This window comes from Rhipicephalus sanguineus, chromosome 3, assembly GCF_013339695.2.
Source record: "Rhipicephalus sanguineus isolate Rsan-2018 chromosome 3, BIME_Rsan_1.4, whole genome shotgun sequence".
In the NCBI taxonomy this organism is placed as follows: domain Eukaryota; kingdom Metazoa; phylum Arthropoda; class Arachnida; order Ixodida; family Ixodidae; genus Rhipicephalus; species Rhipicephalus sanguineus.
In genome coordinates, this window is record NC_051178.1 from 64116327 (window position 1) to 64128413 (window position 12087).

Here is a 12087-nt window from a genome sequence, read left to right on the forward strand (position 1 = left end):
AATTTTCCTCTCCCTTCCCCCTCTCCCCTTCCCCTCTCCACTTTCCCTCTCCCCTCCCCCTTTCCACTCTTCCTCTGAAACGCGGGCTAGACATGCCGAAATTCTCTCCTGCACAACGCCGCGATGAGCTCGAGCGCATGCGCTTCCCCTCCCCTTCTCTCTCATCTCCTACGCTGCCCCCTCTCACCCGCCTGTCGACCGCGTTCCCCGCTCGCCCTGTGAGAATTAATGGCCAGGCCAAATGGAAGATACGACGCGCGTAGCGTCCCTCTTCGCGTTCCACGACGCGAGGTCGGTAGCATGCCCAACGAACGCAAACGGAACGCGATCGTGCAAGTGCTCCGGCTTCGCATCGCCTCATGGTCTCCTTTAGTGGGCGATGGTGTAATTTTTCTTTGTGGCTTTTACATACATACATACATACATACATACATACATACATACATACATACATACATACATACATACATACATACATACATACACACACACATACATACATACATACATACATACATACATACATACATACATACATACATACATACATACATACATACATACATACATACATACATACATACATATACGGGAAATGACGGTGACGGCGACGGAAAAAAACAGCCGAGAGTGCCCATATAATTCCTATCGCAATAAAAGGCGTTGGCCTGTTTTCATAACACTACGCAAACACGTATTCGCGAATGCCAAATAAAGCCAGCAGTATTCAGCAGGACAAATGGGTATACCGAAAGCGAAGGAAATGCACTGAGAGGAAGCACCTTTTACTAGTAGAATTACGGCTATCTTCCGAAATGACTACATCACTTGATTCACTCAGATTTAAATTTGCTATACAACTCCTATCTCAGAACAATGAAGAATTTGTTAATAGATGTAGGCTTCCATATTATTTAGGTTATTCGTCATACCTTTCAAAATCACTACTGCTGCTGCTGCTGCTACTACTACTACTACTACTACTACTACTACTACTACTACTACTACTACTACTACTACTAATATAATAATAACAATAATAACAACAACAACAATAATAATAATAATAATAATAATAATAATTCTTATTGCCATCTTGAATAGTACAACATAGAAAACATGCTTGCCAAAGCAAAAAGGTGGCTTGGAGGACTGGGTACGGCACATCGGCAAACTAGAGATGACAACAGCAATGTACGTTGAAAAGCTTGTCACGTAAAATAACCAAAGGAAAAAAACGACAGATATCTAGCCAATTTAAACTACATTTAAACACAATATCAAACACAGTAATATTAATAATAATAACAATGATAATAATAAATTCTGAGGTTTTACGTGTCAAAACCACGATATGATTATGGAAGGCTCCGGTAATATCGACCATGGTGTTCCTTACCGTGTACTGACATCGCACAGCACACGGGCCTCTATTATTTCGCTTCCATCGAAGCGCAACAGCCGTGGCCGGGATCCAACCCGCGACTCTCGGGTCAGGAGCCGAGCACCATAACAGCTATATAACAGCGGCGGACCTTTCAAAAGGAACCCTAAATATGTATGCGTACAGTCTCTTTGTCTGCTCGAGTAAACATTGTTTAATTATTAATAACGAGAGACCGCTTAAACTTTCAGCAATTGACACAAATACTTAAATTTTAGGTGCGCTATTTTAATTCAACATATATGCATAGACGTGCTCAGATGCCCTGACTTGCCTTCGAAGTCATGAGGATCGCAGGCGTAGTACTTCGTCCAGTCGGCACCGTAGCTAATGACGTTCAGGTACCAGCAGCTCGACAAGAGGGCATTGAACCCGGCTGCTGTCACATCACTCAATTCCCACTGGAAAGGGTTCTTCCACACGTGAACCACAGTGTCCGGTGCAATCTGCAAGATGTATTACTGCGCTGTTACGCCGTCTAAGATCTTAGGAAGCTAGCTGACATGAACTCATCTCACAAGAATATTACAAGTATATCAACGAAAAATGCGGTCGGCTGCACTTCGTGAACACTGTCCAAACAGTGAAACTGATGCCTGCCTTCGTCAGTCAGCCGAGCCTGGACCCTCCAACTCTTGGCACGCCTGACCTAGGTTCATTCTTTCCACCGTGCCTCAACCTCGGCCATCTTTGCGCGCCTCTCATTGGTTTGCCTTTCCGCCGAGCCTCGTCCTTGCCCATCTTGGCGCGGCGCAGCCCTTCCCCTTCCTACCGAGTCGCACTCTCGCCACAGTGCAAGGACACGTGACTTGCACTACGCCGCCAACAGACGGGGAAAGCTGTCAAAAAAAGCTAATTGTAGCAAAAAATAATAATAGTGATCATGGCTGGGACTTTACGGTGCAAATGCCGTTTGCGCAGAAGAGGGTCGACTTACGTCAATTTCTTAGTAATAAGCTTTCCACAAGCTGCAACCTAATGCTTTTAAATTCCACCCTCCATTTATGAGCATTCTCGTAGACATATCTAGAAAGATTCAGATTTCTAGCCCAAACTATGAACTGAATGTACTAAAAGAACCTTCATATAAAAGGAGGGCGCGTGCCATTTCTCAATCCCGGTAAATCTAATGAAACCTTAGAATAACCATCGCATAAGGTGTAGTTTAAAATGACATGAAAGTGTCCTTCGAGGCAAGTGGGAGCTTCTGTAAGATCATATATGTGCGTATTATGAGAGCAGCTGTGCGGTTCGTCGATGAAATCTAAGTGCTTTATCGTAGTGCGCTGGTTGGTTAAATTTCTTCATCATAGAGCAGGTAGCGCAAAAATTACGGGGACACAAGAAAGCAACATAAACACGAGACGAGCGCTAACTTGAACTTCAGGCAGACATAGCCATGCCTTCGCATACCAAGATGTCGTTCTTGCGCGGCAAATGTAGATTGCGATCAATGATGAAAGATTGGCGGGATTCGAGAGAAGTAAGTTAGAACATAAGAAAGAGCCCTGTGTACTAGAAATTAAGCTTACGAGAACGGAAATCTAGGCGAGTTTGTAAGAATTCATCATAGGGCAGGTAGCGCAAAAATTACGGGGACACAAGAAAGCAACATAAACACGAGACGAGCGCTAACTTGAACTTCCGGCAGACATAGCCATGCCTTCGCATACCAAGATGTCGTTCTTGCGCGGCAAATGTAGATTGCGATCAATGATGAAAGATTGGCGGGATTCGTGAGAAGTAAGTTAGAACATAAGAAAGAGCCCTGTGTACTAGAAATTAAGCTTACGAGAACGGAAATCTAGGCGAGTTTGTAAGAATTCATCATAGAGCAGGTAGCGCAAAAATTACGGGGACACAAGAAAGCAGCATAAACACGAGACGAGCGCTAACTTGAACTTCCGGCAGACATAGCCATGCCTTCGCATACCAAGATGGCGTTCTTGCACGGGAAATGCAGATTGCGACCAATGATGAAAGATTGGCGGGATTCGAGAGAAGTAAGTTAGAACTGATGAATTCTTACGAACTCGCCCAGATATCCGTTCTCGTAAATTTCTTCGTAGCCCACTATATTATGCACTTTTACGTGCGTGTGTTCTCATCAGCTTTCCTTACGATCCCGGCTTTCTCTCGCTCCTTATTGTGTTTGCTGAGTGTGAACGACCACTTTCAAAATGACCCGTTGCATGTAGCACAGGTATTTTTCTTGAACCCCGTCACTTTCAGTAGCAGACAATATCGGCCCAGGTAACCAAGGTGAACAAGAGAGTAATTCAGCAACGTTTGGTCACTTCGCTTTTCTATAAATTGGTGTACAGTACATGTTGCAATTTACGCATGTAGTCAGTGACTTAGCAAGCCACGGTCACATGGAACCAATTCTCGCAATGACACAAGATTTGAAAAGGGAGTTCTCGAAGTTCTCGATGAAACACATAGACCTTTCAGTAATCTTTGAGGTTAAATGCATGAGAAGTCGTTGCGTTAAAATTTTATGAATTAAAGTGTATTTACCGCCACGCTATCTAATTGTTTTTTTTTTCTAAATTGATCTTTCAAGGTTCACTCAGAACTGACGCTAACCTTTATACTCGTCTATTATGTGATGGCGTGAGTGTGCTAAGGTTTTCTGAAATGTGATAATTAAGACTGTGCGTAGCGTATATATCAGCATAGCGCATCAAGTGGACGTTTTGCCTTCTTTGGGAGCACTGTCATGTGGTACCGTATCGCGTACATCTAGGACTGTATCATTTAAGTCACATTAACATCTGGAATGTGGGAATTCATCACTCCATTTTCACAACTGAATTCTGGCTTGGCGTATATATCGCCACATTTGGACTTTGAATCATAAATATCGTATACATCAAGGTTATTGTTGGTCATGCGTAGTAGCAGTAGAGCAATTGACCAGTGCCGTAAGACCGCATAAGAAAGACAGCTCATGTTTACTGCGAGCCTACACACAATGTGCACTCCAATATTTTAATAAGAATCGCCAGAGTATAATGAAGGAATGTGAAAGCAGTCTTTTTCTACCTCATTAATTGCTACAAATATAATGTTGCACAGCGTAATAAAACATGCAGCGGGATGATGCCACTTACCTCAACTTTGTTGTCAAATACCTCCTGCCACACCATGTAGCTCTTCTGTACCCCTTGCACAATTTCCAGCAACCTGAAAGCGCAATCGCGAGCAGGCACGTGATGAATAAATTACCGCTTTTCCGGTCACCCGCTTGTTGAGAGGCACCCGAATAATTGCGGCCGTGTTTCACGATCACAATGAACACATTAACAGCGAACATGCACATTGAAACTCAAGGCAAGTGAGAAAGCTGAAGACAGGACACCCCTGGCAGATGTTTGACTACCGTCTATTCGTCCATGTGGTCCGCCAGAGTGACGCAGTCTACGCTTCATTTCTTACGTGGCCGGGCGTTGGCCTCGTGATAACCGAGGATGACATCACATTGATAGAGAGCAGCTTTTTGACAAGCGAAGAAGCCGCCGCTAAGTTTCCTGACGACTAACGCCATAATGCGGACGTCGGCCGCTATAACACACATTGCCGCAACGCTGCGGACGCCGTTTTGTGTTATCCCGCAAGCGATAACATAACTGGCTACAAGAACGAGCAGGCGCACAGGGATGCCCTGGCCAAGGTGGCCGAGATCAGTGCTGGGCAGTATCGAAGATACATGTATCTAAGATACTATCTTAGATACTCTATGGGTATCTTGTATCTGTATCGCGATACGTCTCGAAAGACGAGTATCTGTATCTGTATTTCCGATACATTCGATAATGTATCGTGTATCTTAAGATACAAGATACTTCTATCGCAACACAACCTTGCGAAACAATAATCACTGGCCAAGCTCCGCTTTTCAAGCTGGTTCTGGTGCCAATAAGCCATGTGAACAAGTCTAAGGGCTGCAGTGACGCAATTTTATTTTTCCGCCAGAGTCCTCCAGTGAGGGCAGAAGATGAGGAACACAAGCGCGCGGACGTCTACGCCCAGCCCACGTACCTTTTGATGATGATGATGATGATGATGTGCCTCTACACATGGCTCATACCCACACTGGGAGATTGGCCAAGAATTGTAGATATGAAGATTTAAAGTTATAACTACTGAGTTAACGCAAAAGACAAGCAAACATAAAAAAGAACGAGTGGAATAATTATTTGTACCTTCAGCCCAGACTTCTCATCCTAACTAGAAATTAGAATAACGTACCTTTTGTTTTGTCGATTTCTTTTCTTTTTAGTTGCACCAATGCCGCGACACTTGCTCTTAGCCACTGTCCTGCGCCGCGTACTCCACCACGTGCAGCGTCTATCGCGCGAATTCTGATGTTGCTACAGTGTCGTTATTGAAGATTCTCTTGCGTCTTGCTCCGTAACGAAATGTGATGCGTACAAGAATGGGGTTGCTTTGCGTCGCGTGGATTTTACACATCAGCGATTTGAAGGATCTCGTGGATGTAAAGCTTGACTTGCATGCAAGGAATGAACTTATATGCAAATAAGATTCTAACAACTTTAGCACCACTGGTGCTGATGCTAGATCTAATAGAGCAAGCATTTACCCAACAGAAATTATCTTGGCGTACCATATTTTTCACTTCCTGCTACATTTATTCAAATAATTTATGAAATCATAATTTGATTATTAGCACAAGTGCTTTTTTGCTGTCATTTTGCCTCCCATACATTATATAGGTCTCTGTACTGTTCTCCCGGTCTGGTCACTGCAGTATGTCTTTTGTAACGCATTCCCTAAATAAGATCTGTGCTTTATTCTTCCAACTGTCTGCTTTATATTTCTACTACTGTTTATCCATTTACACGTTGCCAAGGCGATTTTGAAAACAAATATATAATTATGTAGGCGTCCCTTGATTTGCCGTACAAAGCATTCTGCTTACCGCTTAAGAAAATAGCGAAATTGAGTTTCCTTTATAATAATCGAAATCATTAGGAGCCATCTTAAAGATGCTACGAAGGGGATTCGAGAAACGTTGTTTTACTGAATGCTCCGTTTTACTCATGAGCGTCCCAACGATCCGTTTCAGGCAATTTTTCATATAGGCACTGAATTTTCTATTGTCTTAATAGGTCTTAACGAAGAAAGGAGACACACGGACAGATCACGTTGGGCTTTTAAGCAAACGTTTCTTTCAAAAATAAATCACTTGTTAGATTGCGCTTGTCCGTGTTTCTCCTTTCTTCGTCCCCGTTTGTGTTCGCGCAAGTACCACAATGAATTCGTTCCAACTAGGCCGGCTAGCAGTTTGTTTTGCTTAATAGGTAAGTTGACGATACTTCATGCTCATAGCTATTAAGGGCACCGTCTGTATTGTGTTTCTGTACTCATTCAATGTGAATGTTTGATACAGAGCCACCTCGCTATTTTACTTATATTAGTTTTCCTGTTTTAGGCCTTTTTAAACATTTTTCGTATTACTAATCGCCACCTGATGGGAGCTATAAGCGGCAATAGCGCGAATAACGGCGGTGCCCTCCGACGCTTTGTGCAACTGTACAATACTTCTAGGGACGTTTCTGTGTTGCACATGCTTTCTCGTTGAAGAAAAATTGCTAAAAGATTGCACGTTAGTGAGTATTTCAACAAAGAATCCTTTACGCCAGCAGATAAGTAGAATATGAAAATTCATTGCTGTTTTAAGTCATCTACGTATACACCAGGGGTCTCAAACTCAGCTTATAGCCAGCGGGCCACAGTCACAAAATTTAGTTCCAAGCGCCGGCACAGTGAAGATGGTGGGAGAGAGATTGAACGAAATGACGTTGCCATTCGAAAGGAAGCCTTTCCCATGTCTATATATAGGTAACTTCTGAAGGGGATTTGGAGTCAGGATTCGAGAAACATCGATACCGATGTACACAAGGAGTGAATTCTGGACGCGGATTCTGAAATATAGAGTTTCTGTTCCACGGTTATGTTTCAGCACATGGTGACCACATGTTCCTCACGAAAGGAATGCCTGAGACCTGTCATGTCTGTGTAGCTCACGAGCATATTTATCAAGAAAACAAAAACAAATGGGACGAAGATGGTCATGCGTGCGGGCGGGGCCGCTAACGAAAGGTCTCAAACCCCTAGTATACACCATACGTCACCCCCCCCCCCCTCCAATAAAAATAAAGTCGCTACCAGCGTTGTTGCTGCTGTACACCTGTCCGGATATACGGTATTGTGCAAACTGTCTTTTACGGAGAAGGTAAAAGTCCACGCCGGTATTTGCGCCGTCATGCGAAGGCTTCTGATAGAAGTTATTGTGATGATATGGCAACCCGCTAGCTGGTCGGCAAGCTGAGCAGCGACTCCCATTAATTACAAAAATGACAAGCAAGAACCGCTGTCAGTGAAGTGTATAAAGAGTTGTCCTGTGAAGAAGCTAAAACAAACCCCAATAAGTTGTTTTGGAAGGAAACTAATTTACTTTGAGCAAGAAGGGCGATACTTTTGAGATACTAACAGACATTTCATTAAAGTAAAACAAAATAGGTCACAGTTAGGAAATTTTCAAGAAGACATTTACGCGCATAGGCGTTCGCTGCTACGTTATATGGATCTATAATAACAAATTAGAGAATGTATCGAAGTATCTTAAGATACAATTGCCAAGTATCGTATCGGATACAATTATTGCTGCAGTATCTTGTATCTGTATTTCCAATACTTCTTGTCTGAGTATGTTGTATCGTATCGCGATACAATTTCAAAGTATCTTTGCCCAGCCCTGGCCGAGATTAACGCAAGCCGCATAAGTGGCCTGCCGCCCTCTGCTTGTCTGGGCGTCGGCAAGACCTACGTAATCACGGCCAACATCGACGTAAGCGATGGTCTCGTTAATGGAAACATGGGCACCTTCCGGTACATTGAGCGTGACGAACACGGCAACCTCATGCGAATGTGCCTTGAATTTCCGATGTCCATGGTAGGCATTGTCGTCCCAACAAGGACGAAACACATGACTGCCGTACACCCATCAATACAATTGAAATGGGTGCCCATGGGACTGCGAACTACAGCCACGATATACGCCAGACAAAATACCTCGTGTAAGGGGACACAGTTTCCCCTCACGCAAGCAAAGGCAATTACTACAGTGAAACCTCGGTGATACGATCACAGCTCATACGAATTTCGGGGTGATACGTATTTTTCATTGGTCCCGGCCAAGGCCCATTGGCCTCAATGTAATGGAGTACGGTTGTTGCGCACCGATTTTCACCCGGCGACGTTCGATACGAACGTTCGCTACCACCCAGGTTCGAAGAGCTGCTGTCCGCGCTGTCGTGGAAGACGCGCCAAGCACGTACGTGCGAACGCGGAAAAGCAAGCGTAGGCATGCGCGCCACACCGCCAAATCGCCAGAATCACTGTGTAAGAAAAACACTTTTCTTACGGTCAGAATAAACCTTCAGAGACGCGTCACGGCCTCCGAGTGTCGCGAATCACAACGCACCTAGTTAATAAATAAATGCGCGCGTACGGGCCGTATATTTACGAGTGCTGGTATGATTTCCGACATCTAAAAACTAAACTGACAATCATTCAGGATTCTTCCTTTCGTTGCCGCAGCCCCGACAAACAATAAATGAAAGTGTACGCTAGATTTATTATGTCGCATGCTAATTTTCCATGCTTTCTGGTTATACGAATTTCGGATGATACGAATATTTTTGGTGGTCCCGTGAGATTCGTATCACCGAGATTTCATTGTATACATAACGCACAAGGGGCCACATACGCCCAGATATTCTACGAATACGATAAGCGCCATTCGCTTAAGTTGGTCTACGTCGCACTTTCCAGGGCTACCAACCTCGACGGCCTATACCTCACCAGAGAGGATCAAGCCACTCATCATTTCCGATGATTTCAATATTGATTCATCAACACCCAACAACCAGGGTTGCCACTGACGTTCGAGTAAATGTCGCCAAAAAACGAGCAGAAAGTCGCCAAAAGTCGCCATTTTTTTAGAAATTTCGCCAAAAAAGTCGCCATTCTAGATGTGTGCGGCATATCCTAGTAATAGGAATTTTCGCTGATGAATAGCCCCGTAGAATACAGTGCCATTCAAAGCCCTTAAAGTATCTTGATATTTCTCAATACCAGGCGCATCGCCCCTTCACCATGGGAGTGCTTGGTGCACCTGGTTCTCCGACTAGCCGCAAGATGTGCGCGGAGGCGCAAATATGAAAGGATAAAACGCTCATGATATCCTTCCATCCCTGTCCGCTCGTTTCAAAGGTAAAAGTGTGGTAAACCTTGGGCGAAAGCCGCGAAGGCGTTGTTTGTAGAAAGCTTTACATCCCCTCAAGGATTAACAGGTGTATTCAAAGTAGTAAGACAGAATTCTTACAGGTATCGTTCATTAGTGAGTCTTATACCTTTCAGTGTGAACTAATGATACCGGACGCCACTGTCCCTTTCATATATAATCACTTATATCTACCCACGTCAATCCAGTGCGTTATAATTGAACAGGTAGACATTGTAAAATGTTATATAGCAATTGTTTTCATTGCACACGCTCACCGAGAACAGTAGAAAATGCTGAATAAATAATTTTTTATTGCACGAACACCCGCGTATCCGCCCATCTTCGCTGTACGAGCTCGATTAGGGGATACCGCAGCGCTGAATAGGTCGCCAAGCTATTCAGAATAGTTGGAGCTTTGGCGGAACGAATGGCCGGAACACACGACCAACCCGTCATCTAGCCCCTTCAGAAGCGAAACTTTAGCAGAGCTCTGAAGCATCTAGATGAATCTAGATGAATTGAGTTAGAAGCATCTAGATGAATTGAGGAGATACACACGAGTTACAGGACGGACATACAGAACGGCGCGCAATGTGCACCTCAAAACCCAGAAAAATACAGAGAATAGTGCCGCTCATTCGTTGAGAAGGCACTGAGCTTAGGATGCATAACTCAATGAAGACCTAAGCTGAAAATCGCCAAAAATTCGCCATGTCGCCATTCATAATTTCAGGTCGCCACGGGCCTCTCAAATTCGCCAATTTGGCGAAAAGTAGCCACCATTGGCAACCCTGCCAACAACGCCTGGTTCTTATATTACATGAAATAGGTTTCCGAAGTGACCAAAACATCACAAGACCTCGTTCCCACGTCCAGGACTGGAGGCATTTTAGGTCTTTTCTTCGTAATAGACATCCACGATTTCCAACAGCCTCATACTTCACTACACACAGACCCCTCGTCGCCACGATTAAGAACGGATCGATAACAAGTCCTGTCCAGCTGATCGTGCTCACTGATCACGGTGACAACGACCTTGTTCAAGAACTGCCAAGAATCCCTTCCACACATGCACACCAGTTAATGAAACGTGCGTGTATTCCACAGTCATCTTCCCGTCGCATGCTTCGCATAACATCGATTGCCACCATACGTGGGATATGCCGATTTTTTTGTGAAATTATTTTTTTATATCCAATTACGTTCAGTGGGCAGGCCATTCTTCGGAACACCAAGAGTCAGCGTGTCCCTTACCCGAGCAAGAAACACGCTATCTTTGTGATGTGTGTCACATGATCTGTGAATATCCTAAGAGCCAGCCACTTTTCTCATCGTAGTAAGTAGTTAAACATCAGTTAAACAATAATATGTATGTTGCCATTACTATGCAACTATGATAACGTAAAATAAGCTCACATAGGTATATTATTCTAAACGGCATGGTTTGACTTCAATGACACTTGCTGTTGGCTGTGTCGGCTACAGTCTACATAAGTCGTCCCCATAAAAGACGTAATCAGTTACATAAAATCGATCACGCGCAATCAATTATGATTAGGGACGTCACTAAGCTAATAGTGTTTATTCAGTGATGTCTATATAATTACATTGCCTTGCTATGTAATGAATTGCAGTACAACCGAGTCATACTTAGGATTGTGCAGAGCTCACGAAACAACGACAAAGGACGGAAGAAGTGCGCACGACATGTGCTGTCGTGTGCACTTTTTCGCTCCTTTGCCGTTTTTGTGAGCGCTGCACAGTCATAAATATGAATCCCTACCAACTAGCTCAATTTTCTATTCTAATTCAACTAAGTTACCTTGTTCTGTTATGTAAAAGCCACTTCATTCGCCGGAGGAACCTCTAAAAGAAGAGGACAGGCCTTTAAGCATTTTATTTGACGCGAACAATTCTAGGTCACCTAGCCCGTATTCTCGGAAGCTCATTAGGCATCTTTCCATCATTCCAATTTTGTATATTAATGCCGTAGATTCCAACGTTCGTTCTACAACCACACAACTCTAATGGTGAGATTGTAAATTCCGGAGCTTGTTAATGTCGGCTGTTTGCAGCATTAGCTAACGTTCATTGCGTCGTAGAAGGACGTGACGCAGTAAATGCGTATATGCAACCTCTGAAGCAATACAAAAGTCCACCTCCAAGTTTTCTGAAAAACCGTTCAGCTCAGCTGGGCCCATGGACTGCTAGACTGTTCCTTTTCGAGTAGGTCACCCCATAGCGTGCACTTCAGAAGAACAGGCAGCGTGAGTAGGCGAATTGTTTTGCTCGTATTTTATGTTCCGAAGCTGAGCGTTGCAGCAAG

The 12087-nt window shown here is 43.9% G+C and overlaps 1 protein-coding gene across 1 annotated transcript in view; it reads right to left on the reverse strand.

Annotated features, from left to right (window-relative positions):
- LOC125756130 (beta-hexosaminidase subunit alpha-like) overlaps positions 1-12087 on the reverse strand; it is a 174402-nt gene that overhangs the window by 24865 nt on the left and 137450 nt on the right. The window contains exons 7-8 of the mRNA XM_037653974.2: positions 4561-4633; positions 1719-1890 (exon numbers count right to left, since the gene is read on the reverse strand). Coding sequence (XP_037509902.2) covers positions 1719-1890; positions 4561-4633 — 245 coding nt within the window. The remainder of the gene's footprint in view (positions 1-1718; positions 1891-4560; positions 4634-12087) is intronic.